General features: G+C 36.4%; 2 protein-coding genes and 1 long non-coding RNA gene across 7 annotated transcripts in view; 1 reads left to right on the top strand and 2 right to left on the bottom strand.

The window, feature by feature from the left end:
• LOC112032409 (ankyrin repeat-containing protein ITN1) overlaps positions 1–1,703 on the bottom strand; it is a 2,999-nt gene extending 1,296 nt beyond the window's left edge. The window contains exons 1-2 of the mRNA XM_065778331.1: positions 1,253–1,703; positions 465–880 (exon numbers count right to left, since the gene is read on the bottom strand). Coding sequence (XP_065634403.1) covers positions 465–880; positions 1,253–1,703 — 867 coding nt within the window. The remainder of the gene's footprint in view (positions 1–464; positions 881–1,252) is intronic.
• Positions 1–18,230, top strand: part of LOC136069615 (uncharacterized) — a 52,414-nt gene that overhangs the window by 7,250 nt on the left and 26,934 nt on the right. The window contains exon 5 of one of the 5 annotated variants that reach the window (XR_010630853.1): positions 5,778–5,859. The exons of 2 other annotated variants lie outside the window; for them this stretch is intronic. This is a non-coding gene — a long non-coding RNA (uncharacterized LOC136069615). 2 more of the 5 variants (XR_010630850.1, XR_010630852.1) reach the window with 2 other exon arrangements.
• On the bottom strand, positions 5,323–8,410 carry LOC112032399 (ankyrin repeat-containing protein ITN1). The gene is given in 4 exon segments (XM_024065162.2): positions 5,323–6,286; positions 6,289–6,718; positions 7,285–7,700; positions 7,872–8,410. Coding segments are annotated over 4 exon segments (1,923 nt in total). The 5' UTR covers positions 8,326–8,410; the 3' UTR covers positions 5,323–5,663.

Raw genomic sequence — 18,230 nt, 5'->3', positions numbered from 1 at the left:
AAAAAAAAAAAAAAAAAAAAAAAAGTAGGTCCAATTAGATCAACACACAAATAATGCACACATAAAATATGCTTTCTTTTTTTTTTTTTTTCTTTTTTTTCTTTTTTTTAATGTTTTTTTGGCTTTTGGCCATTGGAATTGCTTCTTGTTTATTCCATGATTTTCGAAAATTAAAGTGATCGTATTTGGATGACATTTGGCCCTAAACAATAGTGGTCTTGATGAGTCACCCACAAAGAGGAAGCAACAGTTTCTCAATTGTAAGGGAGTAAGCTAACTTATAATATTGGTGGTGTATCACATGGGGTAATTTCCCGGAGACAGTGAATGTCTTTTCCTATTGAATCAGGTTAATAAATGCCAGAATATAGATGTGTCTTGGACCATCCATATTGGAATATTGCATGCTCATCTAAGTTTCATAATCATAACCATATCAAATATGAGTATAGACCATTCCTTACCTGAGAGCATCCTCCAGAGACTGCAAGATGCAAGAGAGTGTTACCACATTGATCTGGATGGTGGAAGAGATCAGTATTGTGGAAGGCACCCACCAACCATATGAAAGCCTCGTAGTGCTTGTACTTCACAGTTAAATGAAAAACTGTTTCTCCCTGTCTTGTGAGATGATGAAAGGATATGGGAGCTATCTGCTCAAATTCTTCAAAAATTTCTGGTTTTGCATTCATTGCTGCCAAGTGCAGTGGCATGTGACCTGTGCTACTGAACTGCAGAGCGAGGTCTGTGCTAAGCTTTAGGAGAATTCTTGTTATTTCCAGGTTCCCACTGTTACAAGCATGGTGCAATGGAGAATATCCATTCTTGTCAACCTTCCAAGCAAGGTCTGGGAACACATTTAATAACTCTCTAACAACACCTGCACAACCAAGTATGGATTTCTAGCATAAATGGAAATAAGTGATGATAGGAGCCCCCCCATCTCCAATGATTTAGGACCAACTCCTTTCAATCAGAAGAATGGAATTGTAAATTCTCGTCTATAGTGTACTGTAAATAGTGGAGGCCTTGGACTTTTTTTGAGATTTGTCTTGTGTTACCTGTCAGATTTGAATGGTTGTGGATAATTGAATTCAATTATCTGTTTTTTCCCTTAGTCTACTCCTTTATTACACATACAGAATAAAATCATTTATTGACATTTTCCCACACATAGAGCAGGTCTGTGATTAGTTTTAAGTATGTTAAGAGTGGATTTGCAAAGAATAGTTAAGATGAGTTTGCCACCTACCTGTGTGCCCTCTTGATGCAGCCACATGTAGACAAGTTGGATCAAATCCCTCATCTTCTAATCCCACCAACCAAGACTGATTCAACAGGAGCTTCACCAGGTCGACATGCCCATGACTGCAAGCCATAAAGAATGCACTCTGGTTGTCAGCATTAAGCTTACAAGCCGCCCAAGGGTTGTGCTCTAATAGCAGCTTGAGAACCTCAGTATGCCCTCGAATACAGGCTTCATGCAATGGAGTCTCCAGCTTATTATTCTCTGCAGCAACCATGGGGCGCAACTTTAAAATTTCCATCACCAATTTGACATGTCCAAATCTTGTTGCCAAGTGTAACACTGTACTCCTGGAACCATCTGTTCTTTGTTCAAGAAAGTTTTCATTCTCTTGAACTAAATTGATGAAGGTGTTTTTGTCATTTCTTGCAATCGCCTCTAAAAGCCTTGGATCCATTTCTATAAGTTAAAAGATGCCACCAAGTGGGAAATAATCAGTGGAGAAAGTGTGTTTCACAACCAGTGATTACAAGAAATCTAGTGGATGAAATAACTTTTCCACTTTATGTTGCTTCAAAACTGGCAAGAGAAATTGAGACTTTGTAACACAGAATAAAGATATACTTTTAAGATGGTTTTAATTCTACATATCTATATTTTTACTTATAGTAGCAAATAACTAATCTTTGCAATGTGGAAAATGGTCAGAAATTGTTGAGCACTAGCTTCCTAGCTTCTCTTTGGAATGCATTGATTAAATTCTCAGCAACTTCAGGGAAGCTCATTTTCTGGGAAATTTTGCAATGACTAGAAAATTCTTCCTCGGCAGGCCCAAAGGGTACACTTTATGGCAAGTTGGGGAAGGGGGGCCTACCCTCAGGATGAGGGAACCATGGACATACGTTAATTATTGTCTTCACCATTATGAGATGATAATTTTCTTTAGTTAATATTTTCTATTGAGGTCAATGTGTAAGTTTTTCTTATACATTCCTTATTGTACAAAAGTTGTGCATATCAAGATATCAATTTGGGGTGCAAATGATTCTGCATGATCCCTGCATAAACCACTTAGTGTGAAATATATTGTTTCTCTCGAAATAAATTGACAAAAGTGGATTTCTTATTTGTCAAAAACCTCATAAAAACCTCAGTAGATTTTTATTAAACTCCCCATTCTAGTATAGAAGCAAATCATGTGGAGAAGTTGAGTTTCACAACTTTTTGCTCACAGACATTTCAGGATAAGAACAAACTCAGATAAACATATTCTAACCTTCAAAAGGATGGTACAACCTGAAAGTATATAGAATATCCTAAGGATATGAAGTATGGAGAAGTTGTCTCCTTTGTGTGTGTGTTCTTGACACGTATACTTTTTTTTGACTAGTCTGTGCAGTGTCTACTCAGGCCTTGCAACTTCTTAAGATTCTTCAAGGAACACATGTACTAACTTCTTAGCATTTGCAAGGCATTTATTTATTAAGCTTCTTCCTCCTTTCATCCAGCTGTAATTAGTAGCAAGAATTATTGATATTCGAGTTCCTTTTTGTAACATGGATACAACACGTAGGCCATGAGGTCACATCCAATGCATAAATATAGATGGTAAGGCCCATTTTGGTTGGAAGCAAATTTTTATGCAATTGGGTCAAGACTAGAATACAAAATTTGAAGAAACAACTAAGAAGCCAGTGAGATATTGTTTTCTGATAATGCATTCTTTCAATCTAATCAATGACCCCACCTCATCCTTTTACATGCTACATTTGAACCAATATGCTTTAGCAACTTCACCTTCTTACATGCTTCTTGATAACCACCTCAGGTTTAAACTTTTGGTTAGCCATAGCCTTTCTAGCATTCTTGTTTCTTTTCACAGTATGAGTACAATTTATTACCAATACCAAATTAAATTCCTCTTTCACATTTCAGATATACTTAAAAACTATGCTTCCACATCCGTCAATCTTGTGATCTCCCTCTTTCGCTTTCAAATAGTGAAGAATATGTTCCGTGATATCAATTTTGCTTAGTGATTTGGTCATGAAAGGTGAGGTTATGCTTGGTAATTGTTTTTTTTTTTCCTTATTTTCTGTTTTCAAAAACAATTTTCTATTTTTGAAACTAAAAAACTTGTATGGCAATCCAAAATAGACAGAAAACAGATACTATTCTCAAAACTCAGTTTGTGAAGGAATCTGAAAACATGTAAAAGATTGTTTTCAGTTTCTAATTTTCAAAAGTCAATGAAATCATGCATTTAATTTAATAAATCTATCTCATTTAATGAGTTAGTAATTAGAATTCAAATTCTAAGAACAACATATTTTAGTATTTTCTATTTTTTTTTCTTCAAAGACCTCTCTTTTTAATTTCAACTAACCAAACATGTTTTTTACTTCAAAAATACAAGAAATTTTTTTTTTCTTTATATTCTCAAAAACAAGTTTTTGAAAATAGAAATAAAAAACTGTTATCAAACGTAGCCTAAGTATTTATGCTAACTACTTTTCTTCTTCATCATCTTTAGTCTTTTTTAATGTTCTATAGCCACCTTTCCTCTGGCTACAACTTCATCCCATGTTGATATAGTCAGTTGTCCTCAAATGTTGATACAATTAGCTGCAAAATAATGACTGGCCACTAAGTTGGTGTCTTTTTTCGCAAACTGCTTGAAAATTTCGGTCATAATAGTTTTCAGGGCCTTTATAATGTACTTGAACATAATGCTACACTTGTTTGTTCCTATTGTTCGTTCCTATGTGTAAGCTATGCATGTGCTGTTAGTTTTTTGGGAGTATGCTTTGCAGATGAGCAAGTCTGCAGAAGGGTGCGGTTGCTTAGCAGATTTATGGAATTTCTGTTTGTGCACTTGCGGGAGAGGTTTTTTCAATCCAATAATTCTTTCAACACAATGATTTACCCTTCTGGATGTGGAGATGATTTGCATTATGACTTGTTATAATTCATGCTTTACCCCCTTAGCAGTGCATGTCCTGTGTCTCTCACTTGTAGTGCCTTTAAATTGTAATCACTCCTCTTCAAATAGTGAGCACAAAAAATGTGATGACTATGTAGAGGGAATCTTCAAAAAGTGAGAAAAAGAATTTTGAGGCACCTTTAATTCTCTAGATCGTTCATCAAAAAAAATTCTCTAGATCGTTATTAACTTGCAAATTGAAGTTCATGGGAAGTTGGTGGTTCAGTATAATTAATGACAGCAAATGTCATGCAATTTTTTTGAGCTACTAGACAATGCAATGCATAAAATCAAGATGATTTTCATTATGCTAGGAATTAAATTGACAAATACCAAGACAATGTAATCTGGAGTGGGTCTGCATTCCTGAATCATTATGTGAAACAATAAACATAGGACTTCGGAAGCTAAAAATTCTTGCTCGAGCCATAACAAGCCCGCTCAAGCTAGCCAACAATATTCAGATTCTTAGAGATAATGAGGGTTTTGGGTCTTGAAGTTTTTTTAGAGAAGCTAGATGTGGCTTTTCTGGTAAGCTCTCTAGCCATTCTTTGAGAGGCACACAGATTGAGACTTTCTTTCTTTGGCTTCTTAAGCTCTCAAGCAAAAAGGCAATTGTGTGGGAGCATTTTATGATGCTCATTTGTTGAACCAAAATAATATATATGAGTAGAGAGAGTTTGCGGATATGAGCTCCTGGGCAAAACAGCAAAGTAGAATGAGATTGGCTTTGCTTCTCAAACTATCAAGCCCAAGGCAATTGCCTATCTTTCTCTCCCATTCGGCTCTTGGTCTTGTGCTCTTGTTTTTGTATCCTCTTGTCATAGCCAAGATTACGAAAGAACCCACACCGAGTGCTCCATAAAATACCCCTTTTATTGTTCCACTCTTCTTTTAATCCTAAAAGAGAGTTTTTGTGAGTTGAGACTACATAGCCATTCCAGTGAGGTTCGCTGCAGTCAAACCTTGAGGGAGTTGCCTTGGCGTTTCAGAGGTTTTGGCTTTCTGTGAGCCAGGAGTTCATAGAGGAAATCACCATTGAAGGATTCTAGAGGTTCTGGGACTACTACCTTTCTATGGTAGGAAGGCGGGATGGTGTTTGTACTTGTAGAGGTGGTATAGAGTTTAGGCTAACAAAGGTTTGATATGTCACTGACTATTGTAATTATTCATAATGGATTTATTATGGGATTATTTCTGTCTAATAGTTTTTCATTTCGAAAGGTTTTCTCCTTTAGTGTCCACTTTGTGATCATTCTCATTGTTACTATTTTATTGCTTTAAGTATTGATTTTGTTGATACTGCATAAAATGTGGTGTGTGTGTGTATATATACTGAGAAACCTCACACTTCAAAGAAGCACAAGAGGAAAAACATCCTGAACAAAAACAATATGTAATAAAATCCTACATTGTTACCACTACATTAAACGTTCAGTATGAGTGATATCCTTGATGGTGTGTGCTCTCAACATCCGAAATTTGACTTTCTATGTCAACACCCTCCCCTCTATCCTTTCTTTGTTTTCTCCACTTCCGTTTCCGCAGCCAGTGATCAACCAGCATCACACCTAGGCCGATAAAACTTGCTCCCAGGGTGCCACTGCTTACTGCTATTAGTGTGACAAACACCCATTCTGTCCCTTGACTGTGAGGAATGATCATCCATGTGGCTGCAGCAAAACCTGTTGTCATGAATGCCACAGCTACCCACATGACCTTGTGAGCAACCACCAAGAGTCTCATCTGTGGCTTCCTCTGATAGGGGATGATGCTGACAAGAACAACCACTATGGACAGAGAGGTAAACAATGCAAGGTTGTTGCTTATTGCAAAGACCTTGAAAGCTGTTGTTCTACCAAGTATTGACTTCCCTTTCATTTCTCCATCCTGATAAAATCCACCGGGAGGGCTAATTCCAGCAGCAAAAGTAACTGTAGCAATCAAAATGGCAACAAGTGTTACAGTGTTCCTAGCATTTTGTAAGGCTTCCATATATATTTTTTCATGCTGCTTATTTCGGCAAACGTCACCTATATTTTCCGGTGCCTTCTGATAAGATGCTTGTGTTGTCGCATATTGGTTGGGGATAAAGACTCTCGTTTATATGTTTCATTGCTAAATGTCTCTCCAACTCGGTCGCATGGTGATGATGTTCTAGAGTTGGTTCCCTTGCTTAATCTAGGCGAGCACTTGCATTCATAAGAAACCATTTCATTCATAATGGACACATCCAAATCATCATCTATGCAACCCTGCCATGAAGAATTCTTCCGTATAATAGGCAGCTGATCATTGGTTCTCTCTACTTCTGGTGAACAAGATAACAACTTGATACTGCTTTTACCCCCAGCTTTAATGAACTTGGATTTAAGTCGCCGAATTTCTTTATTTTTCTTAGTCTTGTTGAGGATGTCAAGTGCTGTGAGTCCTTGAAAGTTCTGAGAATTAATCTCCACTTTTGTTTCGTTGATCAAGTACTCTACTATCTGGTACAAAAGTACAATAAAGAGCACAATTAATGGACGTGTTCACATGTAGATTGACAATGATAATGCTTGTACCTTTAACTTTTAAGTATAGTAGATTAGAGAATAAATTAATTTTGCTTTTTGCATATCGATTTAATAGCTTGATATGAAAGAAAAAATCAATTCGAGAACATAACACGAGCAAAGTTATAATACCTAGATGATGTTCAACTATGGACACAAATGACCTTTAATTAATCTTTTTGTGAAGAAAGGATTCAGACAATGACACAGGAAACCAACATGAAATGACACAGGAAACCAACATGAAATGAGAATATATTAATACCTACAACTTTCCAAATTTTCCAAACATTTCAGAAAATTAGTCAAAACTATTTGGATTACAAGATGCACATGATGAGCCATATAAGTCAGCCATGAGAATTACACCAAGTTCATTTTATATTTCATGCTTGTGCCTTATGCCATCCTCATGTTGTGATTGTAGTCTCATTTTATGTCTCATGCTTATGGTTTCAAAAAAAAATAACATAATTGAAATTAGCATCCATTTCTCTCACCTGATGGTGCCCACCAGAAACTGCAGCATGTAAAATGGTGTTACCATTTCGATCTTGACGGTGCATGAGATTTGTACCATTGGAGACATGCACTAGGTACACTAGAGCATGATATTGACCATATCTCACAGCCAGATGAAACACAGTCTCTCCCTCATATGTGGCATAATGAAAAGATACCGAAGCCATCTTAACAAATTCTTCAAGGACTGAAACTCTGCCATGCATTGATGCCATATGCAGTGGTGTAAAACCATTGTTGTTATACTGCAGAGCGAGACCTGCATCACAGCTTAGGAGCATCCAGGTTATATCTGTGTGTCCACGGATACAAGCAAAATGCAATGGCAAGTTTCCATTCTCGTCAAGCATTAGAGCAAAGTTAGGACTCGCATCTAGTAACTCTCTAACAACATCTGCACCAAGAGTAGTCTAATTTTAATACTTAATAATTATCATATATAATAAATGACTTGGTAAAAAAATATCACAGGTGGACTTAAAAATCAATGGAAATGTGTAAATCTTTCAAGTGAATAGTTTATGAAAGAGTATAATTTAACTAAGAAAAAACTCTTGCTACTTACCAGTATGCCCTTCATATGCAGCCACATGGATACAAATTTGATCAAACTCATTTTCCTCCAAACCTCTCATCCCGGTATTATTTAAGAGGAGTTTCACCACGTCATAATGGCCATTACTACAAGCTAAGAAAAACGCACTCATGTTTTCAGAGTTGACCTTAGAAGCTGCCATTGGATTGGCCTCTAATAGCAGCTTCAAGACCTCGGCCTTCCCTTGGCGACAAGCTTCATGTATTGGAGTCTCAAGCTTCTTGTTTTCTGCAGCAACCAAGTACGGACACAACTTAACAATTTCGGATACCATGTCAACGTGTCCTAACATCGAAGCAAGGTGTAATGCAGTGTCCAAGGAATCGGTTGTTCTTTGCTCAAGAATTCCTTCATTTGCTTGAAATAAACTGATCAAAGCGAGTGTGTCATTTATCCTAATTGCATCTAGAAGCCTAGAATCCATCTCCTTAAGCTTCAAAGCTATATTATGTTTTCCTACGAGGCTTCAACTTTATACTAAAAAGGAAAAATATGAGTTAAAAAGTTATGTTCCGGTCTTTTTTGACACCTATATATAGGAAATTAGCAATGACGTAAACTACTTCGTTTTTAGATGCTTTGAAAATCTGCTTGCAATTGGAAATGATAGAGAAAATGAGTAAGAAAGAATGTGTCTATTAAATTCCTGGACGGTTTATCTAATCCATAATGTCTAATGTCAACTTCTTAGTGTCTTCTAGGAATGTGTCTATTGACTTCCTAAAAAATGTTTTTAGTCAATAAGAATCTTTATGCTTTGTGGTTTTGACATTATATAAGTGAATAAATATTTTTCCACGTTGTATTCTTTCCCCGAAACCTTGTTTCCAAGACTTTAGTGTGGGAAACTAAGAATTTTTGGCTGAAAAGGTTTTTCGTTTTGTTTGATTTGCACTTTGTTCTTGCCCGGAAAATGTTAACAGAAAAGGAAGCTGTTGGAGATGAGGATTCAGGACAAGGTTGGGCCCCCAATACAAGTTGTGATCCATAATCATTGGGAAACTTCTTTTAAGACTTTTAAGGCATCGTTTTGTCGGTCTTGATATTTTATAGTTTAAGTTGATGATCCATAAGAGTAAGCCCCACGGCTCTCCCAATCCTTTTCAAGCTTCCAGATAAAAGTATGACAGTCGTTTATTGTCAATAAATAGAGTTCCATTTTTGTTGTTCGAGTGTCATGAAGGGGTGTTAAATCATTGATTAAGGGAGTTATTTTTTGGGGGGTAGAGAGATTACACATTGGGAACCTTCTTAAATAGTTAATATAACATATAGAGATACACTTAATCTAAAAGGCCTATACTATACTAGTAACCCATTATTTTCATCATTATTTAATGTGAGACTTTACTCACACATGTACACCCAATGATCTCACCATCACGTGTGAGTCTTTACCTTTCAGTGGATCATGAACAAGTCCTACTCATTCCCCCTTATCTTATGGACTTTTTCTTCATCAACATGTCATCCATGGGCCTTTCATATGCCATGAAAATCACATGTCAACCTTGCACACATATCCATGGAAAACCCACACGTCCATGTCCATGGAAATCTCGCGCCACACCATTATTTAGCACCATTATCAACACTCATTTGTTAGGTCTTTTCTACATCATTTATGTGGGCTTTATGGGCTTGCCTTGAGTGATATACCGTCCACACCCCAATTGCGAAAGGGACCCGTCCCTGCTCCATTTGTGAAAGGGTTCTAAGTACACAAACCCCATCCCCGCTCCAACGGTGAAAGGGAACTCGATGACCTTAACCTCTCTGCTTACATACCACCATGAGCTTTGATACTACTTGCTGGGGAGATAACACCTTAGGGAATCTCTTTGAGTATTAATATAACATAAAAAGACACACTTAGCCCAAAAGGCTTAAGTCGGTTATGAGCTCAACTATATTATATAAACCACTCATTCTTCTTCTTCTTCTTCTTCTTCTTATTATTATTTGCTGAGTTTCTTCTCATTATTATTAAATGTGGGATTTCACTCACATATGTACACCTAACACGAGTGCACAACTTGCAAAAACAAGTGAAGAGAAAAAGAAAAGAAATTTTTTTAATTTTTGGTAGAGAAAGATTATAGATAGTGAACTTGTCTCTATCTTGTTGTTAATTGGCCAAATGATGCCATATTTGAAACTCCATTATAAGTTCATCCTCAAAACGACAGCCAATCAAAAGTGTCAAAGTATTTTAATAAACAATTGCTTTTGTACGTGATACTATAAACATCTACCACAGTGATAGTTTTCTCCTATTTACTATACTAATTATTTTATGTTGTTATTTTGAGAAAGTTAATTACTTAATTGTTATAGTTCATAAAAAAAAAAAAAATTAAAAATTAAAAAAAAAAAAAAAAAAAACCCTTAATAAAAAAAAAAAAAATTAAAAATTAAAAAAAAAAAAAAAAAAAAACCCTTAATTGTTATAGTTCATTTAATGTGTGGCTTTTAGTTCTCCTCTTTAGTTAGGCTTATAAATAACACATCCATAAGAATTCTTCTCATCGGTCCCAAACCTCCTTTGATGGGCAACTTGTCAAGATGCAAAAAGAAGTAATGCAGCTAGGAGGAGCAGAATCAACAGCACAAATAAGAAGCAAAGCTCTAAAGAATCAGTTTGTACAGTAAACGACAACAGTCATAATAGATAGAAACGACATGTAGTTTTGGTTCCATATATGTATTTAACTTAGCATGTGACAGGTACGTGTATTAGTTTGATTAATTTTGTTAAATTGCTAGTTAGTTACTTGTGGAGGGACAGTTAGTTACAACTTTGGTTTAGTTATAGCTTTGGTGTGTATATATATATATATACATATTTGATTGTATTAGTTAATCAATTCAATTCATTTTTCAATGAAATAGAGTTTCAATTCTCCAAAACTCTCCTCTGTTTTCTAATATGGTATCAGAGCAATCTTTTCTTGCTTCCGCCTAATTTCTTCGTTTTAGTTTCTTCTTCTTCAAAAGCTAGGTTTTTCCTTTCGAAGCTTTGTCAATGGCGTCTCCTGATCAATTATCTACAAGCATTACCATTGATGAATCACATCCTTTTTTCCTTCACCACGCCAAGAGCCCTGGTGTGATTTTTGTATCTCAGCTACTGATTGGAGGAGAAAACTACCCTATGTGGGCACGATCCAAGGAGAGAACTCTTAGGATCAAGAATAAATTTTGGTTAATTGATGGCTCTGCTTCTTTGACTTCTGCCATGGAGAAAGTTCCTCTTCTTGTTCAATGCTGGTCACGATGCAATGAAATTGTGGTTTCTTGGATCATCAATTGTGTTTCCTCTAAGATTGCAACTAGTATGGTGTATCAGAGAACTGGCAAGGAAGTTTGGAAGAAGCTTCAAAACATGTTCTCTTAAGGGAATGAACCTAGGGTTTATCAATTGTAGAAAGATCTTGCTAGCATTTCTTAGGGGAAACTCACTGTAAGTGATTATTTTACCAATCTCTCAATCTTGTGGGATGAGATACAAAACTATGAACCACTTCCTCTTTGCTCTTGTGAGAAGTGTGTGTGCCATGTGAATGAAAAGATTTCCAATCTTCATCACAAAGAAGCAATTATGCAGCTTCTAATGGGTCTCAATGATTCATTCTCTCACATTCGAGGTCAAATTCTGTTGATGGATCCCATTCCTTCTGTTGACAAGGTATATTCTTTGTTTGTTCAAGATGAAAGGCAGAGGTAAATTGGACATAGCAACAATGGTCCTTTTGTTGAATCCATAGCCCTTGCTGCCAAAACAATGAATCTTGGTTCTAGTTCCAAGACTTTCAAGAAAGGAAAGGATAGGCCTACTTGCAACCATTGTGGATTGCTTGGTCATACTGTAGAGAAATGCTACAAAATCCATGGATATCCTCCTGGATATAAAACCAAAGCAAGGGCAAATCAGGTCTCTTCTCTTGATTTTGTTCAAGAGTCTGTTGCAACACCAACTCCATAACATTTTCCTTTCACAATGAAGCAATGCCAGAAACTGCTTGCCATGATTGGAGGGTCTGATTCTCAGAATAGTCCAATTGCTATGGCCAACAGTGTTTCTTCCAACCAAGCTTCTACTTCTCAATCAACTCCTTTGGCAGGTAATCTCAAGCATTCCATTTTCTCTGCTAAGCTTGTGAATAGATCTGCTTTTGGTGGTAGTACTTGGGTTCTTGACACAGGTGCAAGTGATCGTATTGTTTGTTCTCTTTCATTTTTTCAATCTTATATTGTTGTTTCCCATTGTGTTGTTGAATTACCTAATGGTGAATCTGCTCATGTCACTCACATTGGTATTGTCAAACTGTCTAATATACTTATTCTTGAACATGTTCTTTTTTTTCCTTATTTTTCCTTTAATCTTGTGTCTGTCAGTCAAATCACTCAAAGCTTGCCTCTTTGTCTTGTGTTTTGGTCGAAATTTGCTTCATCTAGGACATTTGTTGTTAGAGGACAATTGGAGAGGGTGAAGTCCAACATGGTTTGTATTTGCTGCAGAACATTACTTCTAGGACTCCACCTTATCTGTCAAATTACCTCTCAACCAACAAGCTTCCCAAGTCAGCTTTTTCAGCATCTGTCTCTAATAAAGATATGTCCATTTTGTGGCATTTTAGATTAGGACACCCTTCTTCAAATAAACTGTAATCTTTGCAAGATGTTTTGTCTTCTTTTTCTTCAAAATGTAATGACATTTGTACCATCTGTCCTTTGGCTAAGCAAAAGAGGCTACCATTTCCTTCAAACAATAATATGAGTACTGAGCCATTTGCTTTGATTCATGTAGATGTTTGGGGTCCCTATTTTGTTTGCACTTATGATGATTTTAGATTCTTTCTTACCATTGTTGATGATGCCACTAGGTCTACTTGGGTTTATCTTATGAAAGCTAAGTCTGATGTTAAACAGCTTTTAATTTCCTTTTATAACATGATTTTGACTCAATTTAACACTGGTATTAAGGCAATTAGATAACATAATGCCCTTGAATTCTCATTGTCAAACTTTTACAAATGATCATGGCATTGTGCATCAAAAGAGTTGTGCTTATACACCTTAGCAAAATTCTGTGGTTGAGAGAAAGCGCCAACATCTTTTGAATGTTGCTAGATCTCTTAAGTTTCAATCCAATCTGCCCTCAGCATATTGGGGAGAATGTATTTTAACAGCTACTTATCTACTTAACAGGTTGCCTATGCCTTTGTTGGGTCATAAATCCCTATTTGAGTTTTTATTTCATAAACAACCTTCATTTACTTATCTTAGAGTGTTTAGTTGCTTGTGTTTTGTTTCCACCCCTTCTATTCATAGGTTGAAGTTTGATTTTAGAGCTTCTTCATGTGTCTTTCTAGGCTACCCTTTTAATATGAAAGGTTAAAAGGTCCTTAACCTTCATACTAGGAAGATCACTGTTTCTAGAGATGTTGTCTTTCATGAGTCAATCTTCCCTTTTTCAAATTCTTCTCATTCCTTGTCTGGTTCCCACTCTTTTTCTTTATCTGGTTCACTTGCTCCTGATTTTGACTCACCCTCTTGTCCAATTTCTATTCCTATTCCACTTGCAGGCTCCACTTCTATTATTAAGCATGTTCCTAATTCTCATACCTGTTCAGACCCTTCTTCCCCTTCTTCTATTCTTATTGGTTCCTTACTAGTTCCCTTAGGTCATTCTAATGTTTCTGATCAGTCCATTATTTCCCTTGATCAGTCTAATGTTCATCTTGATCAGTCTAATGTTTTCCTTGGTCATTCTTCTCCTTCTGTCCATGCTGCACCTCCTGCTCCTTCTTCTTTCATTCCACCTCTTAGAAAATCCACCAGGATTTCTCATAGACCTGCTTATTTGCAAGCTTATAAGTGCAATCAAGTGTCTTAAGATCCATCTAGTACTACTTACCCTTAATCCTCTTAACTGTCTTCCCACAAATTGTCTCCTAGACACTTGCATTTTTGTAATGCCATTTCCTCAAATGCAAAGCCCAAATTCTATCACCACGTAGTTAAAGATCTTAAGTGGAGAGAGGCTATATCAGCTAAGATTTCTGCCCTTCAAGCTAATCACACTTGAACCCTCACAACTCTTCCACCTCATAAAAAGACAATTGGTTGTAAGTGGGCGTATAGGGTGAAGTACAAATTTGATGGGACTGTGGAAAGATATAAGGCCAGGTTGGTGGCTAAAGGCTTCACTCAAAAAGAAGGCCTTGATTACATTGAAACTTTCTCACCTGTTGCCAAGCTTGTTAATGTTAAATGTCTTCTTGCAGTGGCTGCTACGCAAGGCTGGTACCTTTGTCAGCTTTATGTAAATAATGCCTTCCTTCATGGTGAATTGAAGGAAGAAGTCTATATAGGTCTCCCACCAGGCTTCCACAGCAAAGGGGGGCTGGTATGCAAGCTTACTAAGTCCTTGTATGGACTAAAACAAGCTTCAAGGCAGTGGTTTGCCAAGTTTTCCACTACATTAGTTCTTCTTGGATTTACATAGTCCAAGGCTGACTATTCTCTTTTCATTAAGAAGAACTCTACTTTTTTTATTGCTCTATTGGTTTATTTTGATGATATATTGATTGCTGCAGTTGATGAGTTGAAGATTCTGTTAGATCAACAATTCAAGCTAAAAGATTTGGGTAATTTGAAGTTTTTCTTAGGCCTTGAAGTTGCAGGGACTACTAATGGTATCAATTTATGCCAAAGAAAGTACAAACTTGAGGTGTTGGGTGATGCTGGTATGTTAGGATGTAAACCAGCCAAAGTACCTATGGATCAGAATCTCAAGCTTAGTAAGTATGAGGGGAAGGAGTTGCAAGATCCAAGCTCCTACAAAAGATTGATAGGGAGGTTGCTATACTTAACAATAGCCAGGCCTAGCATAACCTTTGCTGTGAATAGACTAAGTCAGTTCATGGCATATCCTAGAGAGCCTCATTTGCAAGCAGCTCATAAGGTCTTGCAATATCTAAAGAGTTCACCAGGCCAATGTTTGTTTTTCTCAAGCAAATCAGAATTGCACTTGAAGGCTTTTGTTGATGCAGACTGGGCTTCATGCCCCGACTCTAGGAGATCTGTCACTGGAATTTGTGTCTTTCTTGGTGAATCTTTGATTTCATGGAAGTCAAAGAAGCAACAAACAGTCTCGTGGTCTTCAGCAGAGTCTAAGTATAGATTAATGGCAGTAGCAATCTGTGAGATCATTTGGCTTTTATATGTTCTTCATGATTTTCAAATAAAGCATCCTTAAGCAGCCTTCTTGTTCTGTGACAGTTAGGCAGCCCTTCACATTGCTACAAACCTTGTTTTTCATAAAAGAACAAAGCATATAGAGATTGATTGTCACATTGTCAGAGATAAAGTCTTGGAAGGGTATATTAGAATGTTACATGTTAGGACCAATTCTCAGATTGTAGATTTGTTAACCAAAATCTTGAATGCCCAACAATTCTCCTCTCTTGTATCCAAGTTGAATATGGTCAATATTCATGCCCCTCTTCCACTTGAGGGGGGGTGTCAAGATGCAAAAGGAAGTAATGCAGCTAAGAGGAGCAGAATTAAGAGCACAGATAAGAAGCAAAGCTCCAAAGAATTAGTTTGTACAATAAACAACAGTCATAATAGATAGAAATGGCATGTAGTTTTGGTTCCATATATGTATTTAACTTAGCATGTGACAGGCACGTGTATTAGTTTGATTAATTCTGTTAGATTGCTAGTTAGTTACTTGTGGAGGGACAGTTAGTTACAGCCTTGGTGTATACATATACATATCTGATTGTATTAGTTAATTAATTCAATTCATTTTTCAATGAAATAGAGTTTCAATTCTCCAAAACTTTCCTCTGTTTTTTGATACAACAGGGTAGAGTAAGACTGGATCATGGGTGCTCAGCTCCTACCCCATAAGGTAGCTGCCCTGCCTTGCCCCATCCAGCCTCGCAAGACCCCACTCTTTGTAAACCTGCCCAGCCATGCCTTGCCCCACGTTAATTATAATAATATAAAATTATACTTAAAATTGCAATTAAATTTATCACATAAAATGGTTTGGCTGGTTGTGACTAGACATTGTAACTCCTTTAAGGACCTATTGTGGAGCTTATTAATGGCAGATCAACAGAAATGAGCTAGCAACTAAGCTAGTTACATGCACTTGGGCTTTATGGCACAACAGAAATAAGGTTAGACTTGGGGGAGCAAGGAAGACCGGTAAGGTTATGTTGCAGTGGGCATTGCAGTACCTAGAGGAGTATTATGCAACTATGGAGCTAACCCAATCACCCTTGGTTCCAGTTGTCCAGGGACTATCATGGACTTCTCCACCTGATCTTTCCTTTAAAATCAATGTGGATGGCGCGACTTTCTCGGAGCTAGGAGCAGTGGGGATCGACGTTATTGTAAGAGATGATCAAGGTTAGGTTGCAACAGTGCTAAGCAGAAAATTCAATGCCCCTCTAAGGGCAATTGAGAAGGAAGTGAAGGCTCTGGAGGCTGGCATGCAGTTTGTTAAGGACATTGGTATTCAGGTTTCATTCTAGAAAGCGATTCCTTGTCTTTATTTCATGCTTTAACTGGACTATCTCCATCTCCCTCTTCAGTGGATTGTATGGTGTAGGGACTGCTAGAGTTTTACAGTGAATTTCAAAAGGTTTCCTTTTCCTATGTACACCGTTAGGGTAATAGACCATCTCATTTTTTAGCTAAACATGCCAAAGGTATCGTTGATTTCTCTACCTAGATGGAAGAGAATCTTTATTTTTTAGAACAAGCTCTTCTCCATGATGTATAATCTCTTGCTATTGCTTAATAAAAGTTTGTTGTTTTCCCATTATTTAAAAAAAAAAAAAAAAATCTTGTTTCTCAAATAAAAAATCACAATAACTCTATAAACAAATTTATGAGACTGAAATTCCCTCTCTCTCTCTTCGACACTTAATAAAATATTCATTTGCTCTTTCTCTCTCTCTCTCTCAACCCAACCTCATTGCTCAACCCCCTAAAATTTCTCTTTCCTACCAGCTGCCCCTAGTTTACTAATATTAGGGGTGGCAAAATCTGATACGATCTGTGAACCCAACACAACTAATTTGTTTATAAATAGGTTATAAGTTGAGGCTAAACGAGTTTCTGGTCATATTGGAGTTAACACGGCTAACCCGTTTAATAAACGGGTTGTTTTCACGTTCAATATGTGAATTTGTCTGACCTATTTGATTCATTTAGCTTATAAAGTTATTAGTTATTTTGATATTATTACTTAATTTATAGTTTTTTTTATGTGTTTACTACTATATTTATGGTTGTAATTGTATTTTAATTTTAGATATGTGAGAATTGATAAAAATTATATAGGTTAGGTATGGCCTATTAATCAAATAGATTATTAAACGAGTCATTTGTACTGACTTTTATATGACTTGTTAATTAAACAAGTTAAATATGTTAGGTCGGGTCGACTTGTTTAATAAACAAGTTGTGTTCAGGTTGAGGATTTTTTATACGTTTACTAAACAGGTTGGGTTCGGGTTAACTCATATAGTTGAGTACTTATGGTTTGACACGAAAAAAACCCGATTTGCAAACTTGAATTGCCACCCCTAACCAACACATATAATTAATCTATCAAACCAACTATACCAAAAATCACACACGATACCCAAATCTGCAAAATCAAGACCCATAATCAAGTGACGATAGTAAAATGGAGAAGGGACTGCATGAGAAAAAAAGAAAAGAAAAGAAAAAAGATCACTAACTATAGTTTGTAGATATTGCATTTTGTAACATACATTTAACCTCATCAAAAGGCAAAATTGTCATTTCACAATTTTCGATCAAAATTGTAATTTGGACAGTTGGATTTTTTTTTTTTTTTTTTGGAGAAGGACGGTTGGATTTCTTAAATTCACATTAAACAAATCTAAAAGTTATAAAAATCAAAACAATATTTCGTGAGTTTCAATTAGACCACCGGATTGAAAGTGTGCATGTCAAAATATGAAGGCTACTTTGTACTATTGATAAAATTCAAAAAATTCTCAATCATGTTCAATAATAATATCCCTAACTTAATTAAATCCCATATCAATAGTTTATTTATTCATGTTTAAATCTTTAGATTAACATTCCAAAATCTAAGACTGCCACTGAGTGGAATGGGATCAAAGCATATAAGACACTTAATGCAAAAAGTACAACAAAAAGTATAACGACGGAAACAAAAGGTGCGATCTTAATCTCAACTCTCAAGCTTTAAGACCTTGCCTTATCAAGCCTATCTTGGCAACCACCTCCATGTATGTCATGTCCTCC

The sequence above is a fragment of the Quercus suber genome, unplaced genomic scaffold, assembly GCF_002906115.3.
Source record: "Quercus suber isolate HL8 unplaced genomic scaffold, Cork oak 2.0 scaffold_180, whole genome shotgun sequence".
Lineage (NCBI taxonomy): Eukaryota > Viridiplantae > Streptophyta > Magnoliopsida > Fagales > Fagaceae > Quercus > Quercus suber.
This window is presented reverse-complemented; position numbering and strand designations above follow the sequence as displayed.